General features: G+C 32.6%; 2 protein-coding genes across 2 annotated transcripts in view; one reads left to right on the forward strand and one right to left on the reverse strand.

The window, feature by feature from the left end:
* Positions 1 to 23,611, forward strand: part of LOC111420938 (kin of IRRE-like protein 2) — a 135,804-nt gene that overhangs the window by 90,720 nt on the left and 21,473 nt on the right. The window lies entirely within an intron of this gene.
* Positions 11,204 to 12,555, reverse strand: LOC139430510 (uncharacterized). The gene is made up of 4 exons (XM_071197593.1): positions 12,325 to 12,555; positions 11,814 to 12,265; positions 11,406 to 11,762; positions 11,204 to 11,350 (listed from the first exon to the last, which is right to left on the reverse strand). The coding sequence occupies exons 1-4, from the start codon at positions 12,418 to 12,420 to the stop codon at positions 11,257 to 11,259; spliced, it is 999 nt and encodes a 332-aa protein (XP_071053694.1). The 5' UTR covers positions 12,421 to 12,555; the 3' UTR covers positions 11,204 to 11,256.

Consider the following 23,611-nt stretch of genomic DNA (forward strand, 5'->3'; position numbering starts at 1 on the left):
CTATACAATTATTAATTGGTCGAAAATGGGAACAAACAACTAAAATCGATTTTGAAATTTTATTTCTTCCATATTTCACGTTTATTTTCATTGACATTTTATTCCTCAGCTTCGACGGTGTGTCTGGCATTGTTGTCGAAATTTAAATGAAAACCAATTAAAACGTTAAATTTCATTTGAAACGCAGTTTGGCTCAATTGGCTGCAGTTTGCCGGAACAAGCAATGAAATTTTATAAAAAAAAAACAGAAATCAATTAAACTTGTTTTATTAATCTATTTTTAAAACTATCAAGTTATGGAATAGCATCGTAATTTGGGTTCTGAACAGAAAATGCATCAGTTGATGATAACAAATTTGGGTAGAAGTTCCCTCATGAATCCTTCTCTATATGTGATGATTGACAACACAAACAGTTTGATAAAACCGTTCGTGTCAATAGCACAAAAATTAATAGTTATTTATATTACAAGTGGGCTAGAAACATAATTACTGTACGAGTGTGGAGAATTGCAAAATCACACGAGTACTGTAATTATGCTCTAGTCCACGTGTGATATACAACACATTATCTACGACTGCTAAAAATAACTTAAAAATCATTATAAAAATATTTTGAAATGATTGTTGACAATTTTGAATTAATGTCAGTTTCAATAACATGTTTACTCATCTGGAATAAGTGTTTCGAAATGTAAAAACATAATAATTAATGTTTATAATAAATAGTATTGTTTCTCTTTAAATAGGTAGCACTTTTTCTTTTGTATTGTTGCTCGTTTCAATAAATTAAATGTTCTGATTGGGCTAAAAATGCGTTACGTAATGAAACCAGTGCGGTAATGAACTTCATTACGTAACTCAAATCACCTCAAATGAGTGTGGTAATGATAACTTATCCAAGCAGTCGTAGATAATAGATTTTTCGTGTTTTCAAATTGAAAGGACACAATGATAAAACTTGTTATCGATTTTGAGAATCTTCATTGTTCGATAATCCCTTTTTCAATGAGTATGGCAACATATCTTTTAATTTGAATCCCAAGCAGTAAAAAGAAGCTTTTAATGTTGTTAATTAACTCATGTCAAGCAATCAAGTATTGGTTAATAAGTTTTTATTATATTAATTAATAAAAATTAATAAAAACAATTAAAACACATGTTGGGTAAGGTTAGTTTAGTTTACAGCTAAGGAATGTAGGGTAAAGTCAGTTTTTTACAATTAACGCCCAACGTGGACAAAAAAGAACTTAAAGTGTTTAACCTACATCCAGTTTGCGATGTTGTGAAAAACAGAAAAAAAAATGGTTTTCCTTGTCCTAAATCCGAAAGAATTTTAAATTCTAAGGAGATTGAATAACAAGAATTTCATCCAAATGCAATAAAAATTGTTTTTCTCAGATTCAATTTAATTCTCAAACTGTCGCAAAAGAAAAAGACACTTAACTTAGTGTCTAAACGTAAATCAGTAGGTACTACTACCTTAAGTGCATCGAGTTCCAAGTTAAAGTTAACACAAAGTTATCGCGTACCTAGTTCTCTGCTCGTTCGCAGATGGTGTCGACGTCGTGCAAAGTTTGACATCTAACCGAGTTATAATTTAATGGTGGCCGTTCAGAGCTTTGTAACTGATTAAATCACGAGAGACCGCCGCGGTCTCTCTATACTTCCATGAGATAAACACCTTTCTCTCTACATTAAATATATTGTATTTAAAGTATTCGTGTGCATTGTGAATTTATGTCACGTTTTGACTCCAGATGTCTCCTTTGGTCTTTTAGTCTACTTTCATGTTGTACATATTTACGAATACGAAGTGAGTAGTGGAATCCCCAATAGGATAACAACGGTATCTTATTCATTCTATATTCATTCGCTAAGCCGAAGGACGAAGGAAATATCTCGTTCGTATTTATTGTGAAGGGTTTCATAGAGAGTTTCATGGAGAGTTGCACGAAGAGTATCGCGGAGAGTATGCAGTGGATGCTTTTTGCAGCATCAAAAGCAGAAGCAACTGCGCTTGCAAGAATCGCAGACGCTATTATTTCGGACGGTTGCAATAAATCTTCTGGAAATCGACTGCTGCTCGGAAATCGCTTTGGCAACGTTGCCGTTTCACTAACGACGCTCCGGGTCCGCATTACGAATTTTAATAACGACTCCATGTGATGTTTGTTCCGGTCGAATACCATGTGTTTTCAATGTTTCAATATCCATCCTTTTTGTCGTCCAACTGTATAAGCAATGTAAATAAATAAGAAAATCTTTGTGTTTACTTGATAAATAATATGAATATTAGAAAGATTGTAAATAGGTTTGATGGAATCGGTTTGCTCAAAATGAATATTTACAGAATTAATTTCTTGCGTATTTGTTTTGGAAATATGTCCGGGGTATTTTAAAGCCACATTTAACTCGAGTTCGGTTGTTTACAATTTTCGGTACAAAAACCAATTAAAATGTCGAATTTCATTTATTTGGCACGTAAATTTATCTAAATACGGTCGACAACGGGTACAATGTAACAAAAATTCGCTTTTTTGAAAAATTAACAGTCCGTATCGTTTAAACGTTCAATAATCGACGTGCCGAGATATTTTCAAATCCACACAAATTCTTTTTTTGTACCACTTTTTTTTTCTCGTTCGGGCATCAAATGCGTTTTTAATGGTAAATGAAGGTTTCTCCTCGAAAAGGTTTTTTTCAACTTTCTCTTCCCCCATTTTCCTTCCACGTACGGTTCTCGCCCCATTTTTTTATCCGTACTAATTGCGTTAACGATACTGTTCCCATCGTCGTCGCCAAAAAGAAGAGCTAATAGCAGAAAAAGAAATATGAGAATTGAACACCAGACATATAACGATGAAGTTGTCACGAATTGCGACCTTCACAAATCAACGAACCAAAATCATTGTGAACAGATCTCGTTCTACATCATACAGTCCGATTTTCGTCCCAATATATTACACCTACAATCCAAAAGCGAATCGGACGAAATGCTGTTTCACGGTAACGCGAAACGAGGTTCGTATATCGATTAGGTTAATGCGATTTACGGAATGGAGTTGAACCGAAGATACATGTATGGTTTCGAACTATCGTTCATTGCTTTAAATAGAATTTAAAAATCCTATCGTTACATATAAAATCACTAGATCAACTTAAAAATACGTAGTAAAATCTCGATATAACGGATTAATATGGGGTGAGTGTGTGGGATGAGCTAATATTAATTTTGGCGGTACCAAATTCAAAAAAAATCCTCTTTTATATTCCATAATAAAAATGGGTGATTGTTATTTGAAAAAAATAGTAAAAAACCCAACCCAACCCAACCCAAAAAATTGTTACTACTATACTTAATTACTTACTAACAAGGGAAGTATCAGAACTGTCCCTCACCGATTTTGTTGAAATTTGGTACAGCGATAGTATGGGCAAAAATAAGGTTTACGTATTTTTTTATACGTGCTAATAAAGCTCCTGGGGCGAGTTATAAGGGTTGGAAATCGGGGCGAAATATATATATTCACCTATAGGCTGAAAACGAAAATAGCTATCGAAATGTGGTAAATGTAAACTGATATTCATTTTCAACGAGCTTTCCATTGATATATCACACATATATCTGAGGGCTTCAGGGGGTAAACTACCCCTACTTTTTTGGAATATTTTAAAAACTACCTTGTCGATTTTGTCGATATTATGTGTCCTTATAGTACGTTTAAAAATACTAATGACGTGTTTTTTCTTATTTGCCTCTGACCATCCCCTGCAAAATTACGGGATATGATAGATAACCCGTTTCCTTAAGAATAATGTGATAAACTGTTACACTTTTGAACAATATTTTGAAGAAAACCATAAATTAGTTGTAAATTAAGATTTACGCAGTAAAATAAACCCTATACGACATTAAGGGGTGCTGGGGTTGGTACCCCTAACCACCTCAAAAATTAATTTTTTTTGCGAAATTTGTTTGTCGATTTTGGTTCAATTTCCTACTATGATTTTTTTATACGTTAGGTAGTACTACTGTAAGAACTTACAAGGGTTAGAAGTTTGGGGTAGAAAATATATTTTCGCTAATAACTTTCATACTCCTACAGAAAAAGCTTCTTTTTTATCCTTATTCTATTTAAATAACACAAAAGTTAGGATAATTATATAAATATTTATTAATAATGAGTTAAAAAGTAACTGCCAAAGAATGGTTGACTATCACAAATTGTATTCTACGTTATTAATTTAATTTCTTTTTTTTTACTTTTTTTATTCAATATATTGTTGGCAATAATGAAAATCATGGAAAAAATGTTTTAAACACAACGATTGTTATAACTTGTGCATGGTGTAGCACAAGTTATAACAACTATATCTTCACAGATATCGCACGTAGGTTTTTCATTGAAAAAGCAAATCACCACGGGATTTTCAAACTGTTCTAGTCTCTCCTCTGTATATCCAGATGTAAACCAAGCGTATTTAAAAACATTAATAAATCGTGGGGAAGACAACTGGTTATGCGTTAAGGATTGCAATTTTAAAATATTATCTCGCTGATGCAAATTGACATCGTACTGGTAGAGAATAACTTGATCAGAAAATCTTCTAATGAAATTTTTCCATATTCTAAAGCCAAATACATCCAGGGGTTGAATTTGACCTGTTGTCCCTGCAGGTATAGACAAATATTTAAACTTAACATCCGATGGAGTTACTTCACTAATAATTTCAGGGCAGTGGTCACTCCAAGAATCCAGTAATAGTAATGATTTGGGTTCGGTGTTTGGGAAATAGACATTTTGTAGCCAATTTTTCATATGAGCAGAAGTCAGATTACCAGACTTTGATGCCAAAACGAATATGTTATCTGCTTTGAACATTGTATTTATTAGCCTCAGATTTAACACAACTGATAGAAACAATGATTAAAATAAATTAAATAAAAATAAATTTAAAAAAAACTAAACTAACAATGTAGAATACAATTTGTGATACTTAAGCATTTTTTTCAGTTGCTTTTTAACTCATTATTAATAAATATTATATAACTTTTGTGTTATTTAAATAGAATAAGGATAAAAAAGCTTTTTCTATAGGAGTATGAAAGTTATTAGCGAAAGTATATTTTCTACCCCAAACTTCTAACCCTTGTAAGTTTTTACAATAGTACTACCTAACGTATAAAATAATCATCGTGGTAAATTGCACCAAAATCGACAAACAATTTTCGCAAAAAAATTTAATTTTTGGGGTGGTTAGAGGTACCAACCCCAGCCACCCCTTAATGTCGTATAGGGTTTATTTTACTGCGTAAATCTTAATTTACAACTAATTTATGGTTTTCTTCAAAATATTGTACAAAAGTGTAACAGTTTATCACATTATTCTTAAGGAAAGGGGTTATCTATCATACCCCGTAATTTTGTAGGGGATGGTCAGAGGCAAATAAGAAAAAACACGTCATTAATATTTTTAAACGTACTATAAGGACACATAATATCGCCAAAACCGACAGGGTAGTTTTTAAAACATTCCAAAAAACTAGGGGTAGTTTACCCCCTAAAGCCCTCAGATATATGTGTGATATATCAATGGAAAGCTCTTTGAAAATGAATATCAGTTTACATTTACCACATTTCGATAGCTATTTTCGTTTTCAGCCTATAAGCGAATATATATATTTCGCCCCGATTTCCAACCCTTATAACTCGCCCCAGGGGCTTTATTAGCACGTATAAAAAAATACGTAAACCTTATTTTTGGCCATACTATCGCTGTACCAAATTTCAACAAAATCGGTGAGGGACAGTTCTGATACTTCCCTTGTAAGTATAGTAGTATAGTAGTTATTGCATCACATGTTATTACAGTTATTACATTATACGGTAAATTTTCTTTGTTTCTTCTTGTTACCTCAGTCCTGTTTTAACTCCCACGCACGTGTCCTCTTAATAAAATAATTTGTGAATATTTTCGTTTTCGCTTTTATCTTTTGCAACTCGCTTTTGAGTAGAGGATTTTATACATTATCCGCTTGAAATGCTATTTCGTTGTAATGTGCACATATTAACTTTCATTTTATTACGGTAAATATGAATTAATTTCTTATATAACTTAATTAATATAATTATCTCTTATAGTCGTGCCTGATGAAGAGCTTATAGCTCCAAATACGTATAGCACTGATTTAAACATTGTAAGAAATTAATAAATATCATTCATCGACACCTTTTCTTTATTATTACTACTACGATGAACCCGGAGAATACCATTGCCAAATTATATTCATTTGTTGACTTATTATTTTTCTTGTTAGGTCTGCATTTTGCTGTATTTTGAAGAAGATATAATTTTGCAAAATTAATGTCCGTGTAGCCAGAAAAAAATTTTTTCCTACTTTAAACGTAAAACACCAGGAACAATTTGAATCAGCAAAGTTTGAGTTATTTTAGATTGTTATATGTCTATTAATTGTTATTGTGTAATTTAAAACCGCTGACGCAAGAATTACTGAAGAGTAAAGTGTCCTTTATAGAGTTGTTCTACTGCAAATAATAGCTGTTCCAGATTGCTTCAGGTATAATAAGTATATATTTGTGACAGCAATCAACTTGACATTTTGGCAGCCAAACCTATTTTTAGTTATAACTTCGTAATGATGTATAGAACAACTAGAACAACCCAGAACAACTGAGAAAATCTGATTTTTCCAAAAATGGGGGCTAGTCAAAAACCACGTTTTTTCAGTTTTTCTCGCAGAGTTTTTATTTTTTCTATTTGCCACTTTGGAACAATGTAGAACAACTCTAGAACAATCTAGAACAACAATTAAAAATTTAAAAATCAAAAAATGGGGGGCTAACTTTCTGCACTCCTAGTTCTAGGTCTAAAGTTAATACTACTTTTCGTTCAATAAAAATATACAACAATGTAACACTCAATAACAATTAAAACTAAAACTACCGTCTTTGATTTATACATCGCGGAATACCCCGATTTTATCTATGAATATGCAATAGAGCAATTTGGGGATTAATCCGAGTTGTATTCTATCTACGAGCGCTAACATTTAACAGTATGACTTTTTTGTGCGTTATATTCGAAGTCCGTTCTAACGAGGTTATAACGAGGTTTTACTATATTAACATAAATATAAGCAATTAACATTTTTAATTAATTTAAAAAAGTATATTTAGGTGTTTTGAAAGGACATTTCAAAGAAATGGTCACCTCTTTTAATTTTTATCCTTAAGAATAAGGTGAATACTAATTGTAAAAATAGTCCGACAACCAAGATAAGATGTTGATTTAAATTTTTGCAGCTCGCTACGACTGCCACGCTTCTTACCCTTCGTTTAATTGGGCTATCTGCCGTTTAATTAGTGTAAATGGCGAACGGAGGAAGAGAAAACGGTTTCTTTCGTCTGCGAAAAGAGGGAGAAGTTGCGATAAGAGGGTAAAACGACAGTTGGGGGTAGAAATATAATTAAAATTTCTTGTCTAAATTTTTCTATTCTTATTTTTTCTTATTTTCCACTCGGTATTCGTTTTCTTTTTTCATAATAAGTTGAGGTTATAAGAAGTCGTTCCCGCAGGTTGTGAATATATTTTATTCATAAACAAACTTCACGCGACACATGAATATTCAAGTTCTCTACCAATTAAGCCTTCAAGCGAAGACAAAACACCAAAATTGAATAAGAGGGCTAATTTGAATATTGAGCCGACAGAAAACCAGGGGACACAGACTTCGTGTCTATACGTACTGTCACGTTTTCGAGGAATGATTAGAATTCTAAGCACAACCTCTAAAGAAGTATTAATTTCCAAGAAGCACAAAAAGATTTTTCTCTCTTTAACAAAGAAAACTCACTTCATCTCCCTACTCGTTACGACGTAAGAGCAAAACAGGTCGATACAAAATTATACTTTATAATGTATTCACCCTCTCATCCTAGAACCTAGAAGATTCTTTGTTTATATTAATCTGAAATAAGGGTGGAAATAAAAAAGGACAATGATGAGGGATTTTGAACCCGACCTAATTCCATTTTTTTCGTTATTTTTTTATTTTTATTTTTTTATTTTGGTTGTTGTTCAGACTTCAAGCCGTAAACGTAATTGAAGGGAAACGAACATAACCGATTGCGAGTTTATGAGGGTACTAAAGAAAAATGCCCCACAAGGGATGAAATTGCCAGAGTTGCTGATGTGATACACCGAAATTAGGGTGATTTAGTAGAATAAGAACCCAGACTGTTCTTGTACTACCTAGGTATACCTATTTCACGTCCTTTTGAAATCCTGAGTATTTGTCAAGTTAACGAGTACAATTTACTACTTCGAAAATGATAAAACACCTGAAATCGAATACAATTTGTCGTTTGTCAAATCAATCCATTGAACACACTAAAATCTACTGATGTATTGTCGATGTATACGTATTCAAGTGATAAAAATTCCCTAAAATATTTAAAAATCACTAAATAGCTCAATGTTCTCAACACAGTTTAGCAACTAGTACACCATATTCAGAAAAATTTGTGATACTAATTCAATCTCGTAAATTATTCTTCACCAATACTAAATAATAGTAAAATTTCCTAATTTCCCAAATTTCAAGTTGTCTAATTAAAAGAAGAACGAGATGCAGATCATGTTGTGTCTGATGATCAACAAATATAACAACGACAAATTCTGCACGTCATCTATGATTTCAACTAAAGCAGTTATGCTATGATGTTTCCGGAGCCCGAACTGATAAAGACCAAAATGTGAGTTATTTATTTCTAATTTTGAATTTCCCTCTTGGAAGATAGGAGAACATGTGTCATCTTCTACTATACAGAAAAGTTTGAAGTATCTGCTTAATAGTTAACGATTTTAGACAATTGAGGAAACAAAACACCGTGCACTGGTATGAGCTGCACAATTTCCAATCCAAGACGTTGTCTAAATAAACGGTTACAGTTGAAATTTCTTTTTTCAGTTAATAAAATAATTATATATTATCACCACTCTTTCTTAAGTCAAAATATTTCGAAAATTTGCTTAACGATTAGAATGACTAACTTCTGGAATAATTAAAATAATAATAACAAAGGATTGGATTGTTTTGGTGTTGAATTACTTTATAATGTTAGCAACCTACTTTATGATTTTTGGATAAATTGCTTTAATGTTAGGCTGGATTGCTTTGATTTTGGGGTTAAGTTAGGTTGATTTAGAAATTACTTGTCTTCCTTTGTGGCTCGGTTGTATCCACAAATCAATTCAACTCCACTAAGTACATGTCAAGTTTGGATTGCAACGATTTGTCTGGACTTGTTATAGAATTGTGTTACTTTAGGGTTGAATTGGCTGGTTTTGGAATTGACTTGCTTTATATCACTTGCGGTTGAAGTTCTTTGGAGTTTAACTTGAGTTACAATCTTTGGTGTTGACTTGTTTGGGTTACTATTGCTCTAAAATTGTTTGAATTGAGTTGAATTGCTGTCAGGTTGAGTTGCTCTAAGATTTACTTGCTCAGGGGTTTACCTGCTTTAGAATTGGATAACTTTGTGTTTGAGTTATTTTGAGATTTGCTTTCTTTGAAGTTGCATTACTTTGTGGTCGAATTTATTTGGATTTGGTATACCATAGAAGAAGGTTTGAGTTATTTTACAGTTGTGTTCGGTTGCTGTTATGGGATAGACTTGCTTTATAGCTCTAACATTTGCGGTTGAGGTACTTTGGAATTTAACTTGAATTGCAATGGAATCGGTGTAACCAGCTTTGGTGTTGACTTGCTTGGGTTGTTCTGCTCTGAAATTGTTTGGATTAAGTTGAATTGCAGTGAAATTGAATTGCTCTAAGCTTTACTTGCTTTGGGGTTTACCTGCTTTAGAGTTGGATAGTTTTGTGGTTGAGTTATTTTGAGATTTGCTTTCTTTGCAACCCAACCCAACCCGAATTAATTCAACCTCAAAGTAATGTAACTTACTTTGTTTTGGTATACCATAACAGAAAGTTTGAATTATTTTAGGGCTGTGTTGGGTTGCTTTAGTTCAGGATTGGCATGCTTTGGATTTGAGTTAGATTTGGGTATGCTTTGGGGTTGAGCTGGGTTAGACTGCTTTGAAAGTTGCTTACTTTGGGTGGGATTACTTTTCGATTATACATATATATTACTTTAGAGTTAGCTAGTTCTGCTTTGGAATTGGATTGGATTGATTTGCTTTGGGGTTACGTGGGGTTGGATTCACTCACTTTACAGATCCAATTTTGAACACATTGTGTCTCCTAAATAAGTATGTTAGATTAAAAGGTCATATTTTGGCGTTGTTTATTAGCTCAACAGTTTGAGTAAGTTTTGCCAGTAATTTTTTCTGACATCACACATATGGATCATTTTAATATTATAAAAGTATAGTACTATATTTCCATCTCCTATATTGATTAGCTTCCATTTTGTGTTTTTTTTTGGATATTAGCTTTTCTGCAATCACAGAAGTTATAACATAATTTTCTTAATTTAATTAGTTTACACTGAAAAAGGAATAAAATAATATTCCGAAAGCTCGGTACAAAAACAAGGACGTAACATTATACAGCGTACCATTACGTTGTTTATTACAAAGTTTACTGCATTTACGTTTCGAGTTCGGTAGAAGTACCAGTGTGTTAAGGCTCATTTATATTTCCCAAATTATTCAAATATTCATTTCGGAGTTTATGAACACTTTTTAAAGCATAAAATCACTGTTTGCCAAATTAAACGCATACTCCAGACTAACTAATTCATTGTGCGAATTATAATTGAATTGTGAATGAATCAACATTAAATTTTAAAAGTATACATTTTAAGTTAGTTTGTGTATTTTCTTTTTTATATTGTGATCTCTAAAGAGTTGAAGAATAGATGAAAGACGAAGATTGATGGTGAAATATGGCGACGTTACCATCCACATCGAGAGTAATGATATATAAAAAAGAGCGAAAGTGTATCGCAAACGTCTCTTTTGGGAAGGGATGGAAAATGCCACGACGACGACGACGATGTCGACGAACGTTATTTCTCTTGATGCATCGCCCTCGGTGTGTGTTGTTACATTACTTACTTTCATTTTTGACTATTTTTGCGAAAATTCGCTGAAAATGACATGCTGAAAAATGATTTTCGGGTGTAATGGAATTGTACTGTAAAAAAAAACTATTACTTCGAGATGAATTGATTTATTTAAAGAGTTACTACATATTTTATTAATCTGATTTAATCTAAGATTTCCTCATTTTTTTTGATAAGTCGACAAAGGTTAGACATTGAGTAATTTCCAAAAATCTTTTCACTGTCATTGTAACAACATCTAAAAAAATCAAATTTTAAATAACCATAAATTATAAATTACATATAAAAACAACCTATAAACAACGAATGCAACTGCTGTCGTAACAAGAGTAAAAATAACTAATAATAAAATTGTAAACCAAACATGCGTAGATTGATCCCATTTCAACGAAAATTTGTGTGAATCACATCTTTCTTCGCCCGCAAAAGAATTTCTAACGATAATAATCAAAGCTTTCAGATATTGCCCATATATTAATCGATCTTTTAAAAAAATGTTTAACTTTTGATCTTTCTTATTAACTTTCGCGAATCCATTTTCTTTTCGTGTATTTGCTTTAGCATGAAGATAAATTTCAGGATCATTTAAAACCTTACAATTATAATTAATCGCATCGTAAGGATTTTTTGGTGTATAAACAAAGATTTCGCTAAAAACATAATCAGAAAAATTATTTTGTAAAACAAAAATCGTCACCAACCTAAATCCATCTAAATTTTCTAAAAATATTGAATCAACAACAACAATATTCTTATTAACAATCTGAAAAGTACCACTACTTTTGATTATTGGTGTTTTCGGCGGAATATCCACCGTTGTAAATACAGATTCTGAAACTCCACCTAAATTAGTTACTTGTAAACCGACGGTTAATTTTCTTGCACTAAATTCTTCGACGTTAATCGCCACCGAAAAAAATTTAACGTTTTCCTTGTTAATAGGAAACATAAAAGTTTTATCTTCGATTGTTACAATAGAAGATATCAATGGTCCGTATGATTTATCGGGGTGTTCAAAATTAACAATCATAACAAGATCATCAAGTAAAATTTTAACGTTTTGTGGAGGATCAGGTCTCTCTTCTTTAGTTATTACATAAATGGGATTAATACAATCACTTAAATTTGTAGAATTAAAATTTTTCCCAATAACCTATACAACAAATTGCTTTTTTTAATGATTACTTTTAATTTAACATAGAAAAAACTTACACATATCGTATAATTTGTGTTCGCTGTTAAATTTTTAATTTCACCACAAATAAATTCCGGCCATAAAATGCAATTTAAATCCACATCGATTTTCATTTCGTGGTACTCTTGTGTCGCAACCCAATATTGAATGAAATAATTTTCTAATTTACCTGTTGGTGGATATGGATTTTGCCATCGAAGGGAAATTGACGAATTTGTTTTCGAATATATTGTAATATTCGGAATGGGAAGTGGAGCTAAAACGAATTATAATCATTTCTAGCGTTAAATTGCAAAATTTCTAATGAATGTGTGTAAATGGTAGGAGACTTTATATGTTGACTGAAGTAAAATATTACTTCATACTTAAAGCATGAAAGACGCTTATTAGTGAATAGCGGGACTACTCAAATGTCAGATGCCTTGGTATTCATGAAACTCCCCTCTTTCCCAATGCAAGGTTAAATATGCAATAGTTTTCTCCACCTTCATCGTAAGTATGAATAATTAAATCAAATAAAGTTTTTTGTGCTGAAATAATTTAATAGATATTGGGGTCTTTAGGAATGGTTAGTAAAAAAATAAGAAACTTAAAGTTCAGAAAAATTCTGTTACAAAAATATAACATTATTCAACATGTAGGTGATAGGCCAGATAATAATGTTGTTGGGTGATAACAATATAGAAAAGGCTAATCTGTTAGTTCAAAATCCTTAAATGAAGTTGAACAGTATAACATAGAAGTTTTTTTTTGAAAATCTCACCAATCTGAGTATATGGTTATAGAATTAGTATTAATTATAAATAATATTTTTGCGAGCGAAGGGAGGTTCCATCTAATCGGAAAAGATGGTGCTGGTGTATGTTCCAGACTGGACGTCGCGCCTTTATTTCTTCATGTAGGTAAGATAAAGGCGCGACATCCCGTCTGGAACACACACCAGCCGAATTGGATGTCTCCGACGCAAGAATGTACCATGATGTCAAAAACCACAAAGGAAAATCTGGTATTATAAGAATTAAAACATGTAAAATTCTAAACCTAAATCGTCATAGAGTCTTACAACATTTATGTCTTAAATTATAGCTAAACTATGATATTTTAAGATAGAGTTTTTTAATTATATGATTTTACCTGTTGGATAAGTTGAAATAAAAAGATCGTGACGTAAAAGGTTCCTTAAAAAGTCCTCGTTTCTCGAAAACAATAAAGTAACCTTATACGTAGAATAACCCAAAATTTTATAATAATGTCTTGAAGTACCAAAGTAAAACCTTTTTACGATTCCTTCTGTTTTATAGTCTTCGTTCCACGTATCTACTCCTTCTATTGTTAACGTGTAAAATAAGGGCCCTCGCACCTTTTTGCAATCATTCAACGAGAGGGACACCTCTAAATTTATATTATCTTGTTGTGTTTGTATCATTGGTAAATCATCTTCTTCGACAGTTTCTAAAAAAAAGTGTTGATTAATGAAAAAATTAAAATAAAAAATTATTAAATACCTTTCGCTAGCATATCTATAGTATCTTTCACGATAATTCGTTCATTTTCATTTAAAATAGTGAAATTGTAAGTTACGTAAGGTGATAAACCAAATAATGTAGTATAATGTAACGTACCAAAATTACTTGGTATAACAGGATGAATTGTAACGTTAGCTTCGTTAATTTTTTGATTACAACCAACATATTTAACGGGCTAAAATATAAAATTTATTTTATTAATCACTCTTTTACGTGATATCGAGTTCGTACAAAATACTTTAAAATATAACTTTTATCTTTAATATTTGGAATCCAAATTAAATCCACCACTTCACTACTTTTTACAATAACTGTTCCTTTGTTAACTAAACCTTTTTTCGGTTTTACATTAATTATTGGATATCTCACAGCAACACAAACAGGTAACTCATTCAACATCATTTCCGTTCTATTTAATTCTAAAATTCGATCGTTTTCGTTGCAATCACGCATATCGCTTATAAAAACTTCATTTCCATCGGTTAACACAGATATGTTTAAATATAAATTAACTTTATCGGTTATTTTCGCTTTTAAATGAACTTCCTCCCAAATATTTTCCTCTTCAACCATATAATTAACGAATGCGAAAGTTTCGTTTTTATGTAAAGATAACGATAAATTAGCTTCAGGAGTTTTTTGGACGAAAATAGCTAAACAAACATTTTCATTTTTGTTTATTTCGTTTAAAGGAAATTTGAGTTCGTTGGTTTTTTTCGTTGTTACAACATTATCTACAAATAAAAAAATAAAAATTCGATTTCTGTAAGAGTGATTAAAACAAATAAATTAATTTATACAGGAATGTATTTTCCATAAAACCATTTTTTCACTGCCAATAAACACGTAATTAGCCATAAAATTTTCGTCGTTAAACTCAGCAACTTTTTCTTCATCTTCTCGTAAAAATGTAAAAATGTGTTCTTCGTTTATAAATTTGAAATGATACCAAGATGTGGATTTTCCAAAACCTGGCCAAAAAATCCTAGTACTTGTTATGCATCGAATAGAACTACCCGCTTGGAATATTTTACAAATTGTGTTTCTTCCGTTATCGTTGAAAATAACTTTATAGCATAATCCATCAAAAATATTATCTTTTTCGCAAATTTGAACGAATAAATTGTTGACGGCGTTAATTTCTTTTATTGAAAAATTAAATGTTAATGTTTTACCAAGATCATTTTTTCGTTGAAATTTATGGACTAGTTTTGGTTCACCTGTTCGATAGATTGTTGGTTGGTAATTAATTTTCCATTGAGCAGGTGAATTAGTAAAACTGGCTATAAAAACATAACTAATTGATATATCTTGCTCGGGATCCTTATAGCTTATTATGCTACTGTTGTTGTTTTGAATGTTAATCACAAAATCATTTATTGTTATTACATATGTGTTCCAATCATTTATAATATTCTTTCGATCATAATATGCATTATGATAACTATCTTTTCTAAGCATACATTTTCCTTTAGGATAAACCCCTTCGAATTGGGGAATAGTTCTTTGATCACATTTTCTAATAATACTGTCTTTATGTTCCCAACCGGCTAAAGTAATCCAATAACAATTGCTCTCTGGTGGAAACATTCCATCGCAAAGATAAACAAACCCATTTATTTTAGTTTTAAGAGAAATGTGGATTTCTGATTCCGAAGATATCTCTGGAAGATCGATGTGATTGTAATTTATTTTTGTTGTTTTAATAATATCAAAGTCTAAAAAGATATAAAAATGTATATTAGTTCAAAAAATTGTAAATACTGACTTTCCCATCTACGATCTAAAACTATATCAAAATTATAATTCATTGAGTTATCGAGTTTCCAAAAATCGTTCAATAACTGTTTCGTACAACTTCTGTCTTTACCCATAGCACAATGAAACAGATTGGGTTTGTATTGTGATATTTCCAAATCATCTAATCGGCTTGTTTCCCATACAATAGCAGTACTAGTTGTATCAGTTTCATTTCTCAATAGGCAGTGTAAACGGTTCGTTTGTCGATTTTCCAATAACTCCAAACTTGGTAAACTCAAGTTTACCGAATTGGAATGGATCAAAATTAACAATAAAGTCCTTATAATAGTGGGATTAATAATGATAATTTAAACATAAAGGAAAAAACTTACCATTTAACATCCATTCTTTTATGCGTTACTTTTTAACAATAACGGCACGATGGATTAGAACTAACTAAAACCGATTAATCAACAAAGGGGGAATGCTAAATACAATCGAATAAAACGGAAATTAACAAATTATTCACGTTTTTTTATGATAAAAGTTATTATCTAAACAAGAAATATTTGTACAAAAAGGAATCTATAAATTATTATCGGAAATTTGCTTTAAGTTTGCTTTTAGTTAAAAATTCCATGAAAAGAAGAGAGAAGGAAAAGATAAAAAAAATATAATGAGAAACAAGACAGTAGATAGAAAGATGGGTAGAACGAAGCAGAAAGAAGAAAGAAAACTATAGTAGAATACTATAGTGGTAAAAATGTCAAAAGTAGAAATAGTTCGTAAAGCAGGAGGATGCCAGAAAAAGGTATTGAAGAAGAAAGCTGAAAAAAGCCAGAAATACAGAAACAACACGAAAACTAGAGACATAACACTGAACAACATTAAAACAATGAGAATGAAACCATAAAGAACCTAGAAGACAACAAAACAAGCTAAAATCAATTCAGAAACTGAGAAAGAAAAATTTCAAAACAAGGATAAAGCAAAACGCAGATATAGTGTAGAAATAAACAACACTGAATCAGACGGAAAGAAAATAACCATAAATGTATGAAGGGAATAAGTTTGGAAAACCATATTAAAAAAATAGTTTAATAATGAATAATACACGAGGAAGAAGCCAAATATGGTATAAGTCAGAAATAATGAAAACGGAAATACAGAAGAAGCCATAAAGAAAATGAGTAGAAACAACTAGTCGGAAAAGGAACAAACTAGAAATAAGTAGAACACCAGTAATTAGGAGAATCCTGAAAATTAAGAATGAACCCATAAAAAGGAAATAGAAAGCAACTAGCAAGAAAAGATGTAGAGAATCCCGAATATAATGAAAAAGCTAAAACGTAAATGAAAGAAAATAACGATGAAGCCAGAAAACAGACAGCAAGAAGAAAAAAGTCAAAAACCAAGTTAGAACCAAGACTCCAATAAAGATAAAACCACAAAAGTTGATAAAATGCTAGAATAACATTTATTTAATTAGATTTTATATCGTAACGTCTTATTTATTAAAAAATCGTTATAAGACAATAATAAATAACGCAATAAGCTTTAGACACTTTAAGGGACTTTTGAGAGGTCTAGATTTCGCAGTAAGGAGAAATAGTGGAGGGGCCTTAGTAGCAGTCTTCTTCGTCGTCTACAACGTTGAAAACGTTGCTCTTTAAGAACTTCCGGCATTTTTCTTTTTGTTTATAAGCTAGTTTATGACGACGACCCGGAAAGTTGAACGCGTAAAAGTTTGTCCAAGTATTCGCTGCCGAGGACGTGGGAGTGCAAGCGGAAGTCCGTCGAACCGTCCCAAACTTGTAAACGCTTTATACCCTCCTACTAAGGAGATTACAATTATTAACACGGGCAAGATGCTGGGACGACGGTAATTGCCGCGAGATGGAGAGAACCATTAAGATGGATGGTCTAGTTTTTGTTTGTTGTTTGATCGTTTCATGTTATATGTTGTTTTAAAACTTCGTTTTTTTTATGCGAATACATTTTTTAATTACATATCGTGTATTTATGCACTTGGATAGAGTATTGGCAACATCAGACTTTCATACAACGCAATAGGAAATGTAATTTTTCAAGTAGGACTGCTCACGCGCCAATGGCTCTCGGATGGAATTAAAACGAACCAGAAGCACGCGCTCGGGAAGCTTTGAAAAGTTTGCTCATTAATGCTAACAACATCGAGTTAGATGAATGTAGTAGGTATTTTTTTAACCTAGAGATAGGGCTACGAGACCATCCGGATGCAAGCTCCAGAGTTGATGAGGTCTGGGTGAAAGGTCGAAATAACTAACGCAGTTTGCGATTATGAAGTACCGCGTACACTTTCTGCAAAATTAATTTAATTTATGCGAGATTATTTCATGTGATTCGAAAAATATGAGATTGATAAAAATAGAGAAAGAAGCACTGGAATAAATGTCAGAAAGTTTATCCAATATATTCAGAGTATCAGGTACAGAACAGGTCAAGTGCAATACATTGTAACAATATAGTTTCCTTTTTTAAAAACTTTCCAACGTTAAGCATATTTGCGTTAGAGCTCACGGGAAAACAAGATAAAGTGGCTACCTGAAGCTATTCGTCGTATGTTGTCGACTCAAGACGACCGAATTTATTTCGCAAACTACCTTACTGTCATTACCCATAATTTAACTTTGATGACAAATTCTGTTACGTTATGATAAAAGACTTTCAATCAAGATAAACCACTTATCTAGAATCACATATTGTTTGTATTTATTTTACTTACGTTAGTTACTTTTTTTAATATTCCATTACAGTGGAGATGAACAATTAATGTTAGATAGGGTTTGGTTGAAAAAATGTAATTGTTTGGACTTTACGAGAAGGTTTTTCCCAACCCAACCCAACCTCTGTGTTTATCATTGATTATCGAAGTTCAAATTACGATTGCAATGAAAGCAATTAGGAATGTTCAAAAATAATAACAGGAGTGACCTACATAGCTCACTCCCTCCCATGTACAAAATTTTCCTACCAAAATTCATTAACGTCATTAACATAAAACAGAATAAAATAACATCAAAGAAATATAAGAAACGATGCGTATAACACCAAACTCCAGTGCTTTCTCAATCAACACAGTCATCCTGATGAACACTTCTCTCGCGAAGTGGTTCCTCCTCAACTCCTACCGGAAAGCAACCTTACTGCTAGCGGGTCAGAAAAAAAAACACTTTTTTTGTCAGCTATCTGAAATACAATATTCCACTGCATGCCAAGATGCAGCCTTTGATTGAGTGTGGCATGATGGACCCCACTACAAATTAAACAAGCTCTTACTTAGTAATTTGGAAATCGTTCAGCAATTATGCTCGCCAGACAGAATGCCAGGAATATAGAAACTCAAAGAAGATATTTCGGAAATAAAGCAAGAAAATACTTTTAATTAAACAACAGTGGTCCAAATTATAGCAACTTGATTCTGTTGTAGCCTTCTTCATGTCCACTGCATGATTTAGAAGTGTTATTACTGCTAGTGTAAAAATGATGAATTAAAATCGAGGTATTTTGTATCCTTAAAAGAATTAACACTTAGACACAAGGTCCACCGTATTCTTTGGATTATTCGTTGAGAATTAGACTTATTCGCAGCTAATGGAAGGATACGTCTATGAACATTACAGCATTTTAAAATTTCAATTCTAAACTGGTGGCTTAGTTAGTGTCCATTTCAAAATTAATGGTCGAGTACTTGCCGAATGTGGTACAGCTTTGATCTAAATTATAGCCTTCGGCAAATCCGTTGGACTGATTGATTCAAAGAGAATGTAATAGGATTAAGTATAAAGGGCGCAATGGAGATAACGTGCTGTGTGCATATACACCTGATTTAACTCACATAGTAACCTTCGATTGCTTTTTAAGAGCATTGATATTAACATGAATGTACTTTCGCGTATTTTCAATTTACCGAAATCAACCTTTTAAATTTACTTTTGACTACGAAATCTTTTTTCAATTCTAAATCGCCATCATTTACATCAACTAAAAGAGCGATCGCCTTTAGAAATAAGAAATTCCCATCTCTGGCACAAATCCAACCGGAACGAGAACAAGAAGTATTGATTGAAGTCCGCTAGGTTAAAGTAAAATTTTTGGCCGGGGATGCGTGAACTCGAAAACAGAAATGGAAAACGAGACAAAGAGGTCTGCCCTCTGCATCTCTCTTTTCCTGCTGTTCTCCTTTGAGTTTCGACAATTCTCTTCTGCTGGCGCGATCCTTTCACCAAACAATAAAACGAACAATAAATGCTGGTGCTTTAGGGACACGCGGTGGAAATCGGAACGCGTGTTCGAATACCGGTATTCCCCTATTGTTTTTGGCCTCGGGTTGCATGCGCAATCCCAGTTTTCGGTTAAATGGCCTCGAGTTTCATCGGTTTCGACGTTTTTATTAAAAATATTTCTAGCGGAAAATTCGAACCGATTCTAGATGTTCATATCTCATCTCGACTTTTCCCTGAATATGTCAAGAGTCTCTTTTTACAGATTGAGAGGAAATACATTTCTAAAGTGCATTGTTATTTTTAGCATGTCACTCCTTCTTCAATTGAATCACTTTATTCACGATGCATATTCCTAATACTTCAAGTAAATATATCATTCGTCAAAGTGAATTATTTACGGGATAGAAGTGTGTTTCGAGAGACTTCTATAATAGATCTCTTAGTACTGGAATTAGAGCATTGTTTCTCCATCTGGCTGGCTTCCAAACCTATAAATCTATCCGTAATTTGAAGTTCGCGCCTTACTGTGTTAAATCATCAACGAATGAAAATCTTGTAAACATCTTCTCAGTAACCGATTTTATCATAAAGCATTATTTATGAAGTTAAAACAATTTCTTCTCACACATCCTACACCAAGCTGTGTTGGCAAACATTTGCCTTTCTACAGAAAACTGTAAAGAGCTAATCGTCGAGTGGCGTGTTGCCAACTTAAGCATTAATAACGGCTACATATTCTCGGCACCATCTCCCATCAGGATGATATTAGATTAGCAAAATGTTATTCATAAGAAAACTTTGGCTTTACGTGGTTTAGGGTTGAGTTATTTTCGGCCTCTAATTTAAGTTAGCACTGAGAGTAAGTTTGGTTTAAGCCGAATTATGTCAGCTATATTATCGAAACCTCGATGCCAATGAATATTAACGACATCGAAAGGGCGCGAATAGGGTGGGCTGTATAGAAGAGGGTTATAACCGCTCCCCGCTATTTTGTCGACCTCTGGCACTGCTTACGTGACCCTAATTTAATATTATGTAACAGAAAGGTCGATAGTGCATGAGTTCCAGCTAGGACCGACCAACTGGAATATCTCAATTTTCGCAGGTATTTATTAGATAATTATGTTAATTTTTAAATAAGCTAATGAAAGAAAATTCCGCGCAGTTTTCTACATTGTTATAAACTCTATCCAACAATCTCAAGGTATACATTCTTTATACAACCCCAAGAGATCTTTAAGAAAATGAGGTATAAATTTTATACCATCATACGTCGACGTTACAACGAACATCAATTTATTATCATCCCTCTTTTTCCTCCCGGGGGTAAAAAGAATACTTTATGGTCTTTTGATTAACAACAGATTAAATCCTGCTTTGTGTTCGAAAGCACAAAGAACCTTCTTTTGCCTCTGTTTCCATTCTAAATTTTCAACGCTCGTTTTCTCTTAACAATAAAAACTTTATAAAATTTTCAAGGCTATATTACAAAAGATGTTCGTGCGTCGAAGTAAAAGTAAATTAAGAATGATAAATATACTTGGGTCCAGTTAATTGTTAAATTGCGTTTCAAGATATACCTATAATTAACACCTCGTTTTAATTTTGCGCCTTAAGCCTGTAATATTGGCAGCTTAAATCTCTGCCTCAACTGAAATGTACATCAAGTATATTCTGTCTTTACTACCCAAATCATCAAATGTCCTCAACTACTTCCCATCAACATTAATTAATGTACGGTAGACATCTGGAATATCAACTTTTTTAATTTTAATCATTTTCGGTACCTTACAATTTCTGGAAATATGTCCCAAATTGTTACAAATGGAACTATTCCCTTTCCTTTGTGGTTTTAGACATTTGGTTGAAATATGTCCCTTCCTATGGTACTAGCTCGGGTGCATCATTGGACGCTTTATTTTCCCGGAGTTTTCGAAATCTGCTCACCGTTCTTTTCCCAAGCATTTTGCAGTGAGAATTCTCTTTGGAAGTCTCCCTACTTCCACTCTACTAACATGTCCTGCAAAATGCAGCCTTTGACGTCTAATAAACTATTCGAGGAAAGCTTCTCAGGCTGGTTGATACAATTTGTTATTATATCTGATCCCCCCAGTATTCTTCTTAATAATTTCCTCTCAAATATACTTAGTTCATTGGAACTCAGTTTCTTCTCCAAGTAAACAAATTGCTTAACCGACTCAACATTATCATCTAGGATCTATGATGCTCGCACCTCTCCTATCTATCATAATGTGGTCCATTTGATTTTCTATTCTTCCATCAGGTGATATTTATGTCGATTTGTTGCTGTTTCTGTTGGAGAAACTTGTTGAGAGACTAGTTACAAAGTTTATTTCGAATTCTCCATTAATATTGCTTTCTCCTTGCAACGAATGTTTTTATATCGTATTTGCAAACTGCGTCTCTTTTCATAGTTTGATTTCAAAGCTCCCAGGATCATTTTGATGCAAAAATGTATATCAACTATATTCTATCTCCACTTCATCTTAGAGTTATATTAAAGAAACAAGTACGAATGCACAACTTAGCTATTCGTTCGTTAATGGCTTGAAATACTGGTTTTAAACTTATTGTCTACCAAATTCTTTATTATGTGTCCTGGTTTCTCCAACTCCTTTTTGTAGCCACTTTGTTTCCTGTATTATCATCACCATCATCTTATATTTCCTAAGTTCGCCGATCAATGCTAGTTGGGCTCCTAGTTTGTTTAAGACTCTCACATTCCATTTTCTGAATACATATTCTACATTTGTTTGCAAGAGTAGTCTCCGAAAGTTTCCTCCACTCCGAGACTTTTCTTTAGATTTCATAACAATATGTTTTTACGGTAAAGCGTTGTTAGCCCATTGTATATCAAGTACACTATCAAGCCACATCATGATACCAAACACTGTTCATTCAGCTAACAATTTCCACCTGGTTGCGAATTAAGCCGTACTAAAATTCCTTAAAAGCAAAACTAAATTATGTCAACGTTTATGAAAGCAGCAGATGTTACAACGGAGGACGCATTTATTATTGCCTTTAATATTGCTTGCTCGAGCAAAACGTCCTTTCACTAAAGAAGAGTTAAAAAAAATATTTTTGATAAAATTTCTCCGTTAGACTGAAAATAAATTTTTTTTTAAATTAATAGGACAAATACCTGCAGCTAGGCATACTATGAAAAGACGAATTCCTGTTATTTCTGATGACTTCATAAACTAAAAAATTTGATGAACTGTTCAGCACTGAGTTTGGCCATAACTGAATTTACACAGATTAAACATAAACTACAATTGTACCTATTTGTAATAGTTGTAGTTTTAAACTACATTCGTTCAAATGCCAAAATGTATCGATAGTTTAAAGTTTTCTTACAAGAAATAGAGAATGAGGAACTACCTGATAATGTATTATGCTAGGGCATGATAGAGAAAGACTATTTATAGACTTTCTTATAAATGATATAGTAAATTGAAAGCATAAAAATCAGTTTTGAATTGGTTTTATTATAAAATCGTATTTTCGAGGCATTAGTTAAAATTAAAACGAAGTGTTCTTCTGAAACTGGAAACGAAGAGGTAAAAAGAGAAACAATGAGAGATGAATGGCGGACTTCTAGAATCACGAGAGAACTCGAGGTGGGCTTCCTAATGGTCCGTTGCTTCGTTGCCTTTCTTTATTAAGCCCCGGTGCCGTGTATCACCTTGAAACACGACCGGCGATTTATTATAAATTAAAAGGCCCGCGAGGAACTGTATTAAGACCGT

Source organism: Onthophagus taurus, chromosome 7, assembly GCF_036711975.1.
Source record: "Onthophagus taurus isolate NC chromosome 7, IU_Otau_3.0, whole genome shotgun sequence".
Classification (NCBI taxonomy): domain Eukaryota; kingdom Metazoa; phylum Arthropoda; class Insecta; order Coleoptera; family Scarabaeidae; genus Onthophagus; species Onthophagus taurus.

Coding starts and splice junctions, on each gene's coding strand:
- LOC139430510 (XM_071197593.1), bottom strand. CDS start 12,420: ATGAAAATCGATGTGGATTTAAATTGCATTTTATGGCCGGAATTTATT. Junction 11,763..11,813: donor GAAAATTTAGATGGATTTAG/GTTGGTGACGAT, acceptor TTATGTTTTTAG/CGAAATCTTTGTTTATACAC. Junction 11,351..11,405: donor GTTGCATTCGTTGTTTATAG/GTTGTTTTTATA, acceptor TGATTTTTTTAG/ATGTTGTTACAATGACAGTG.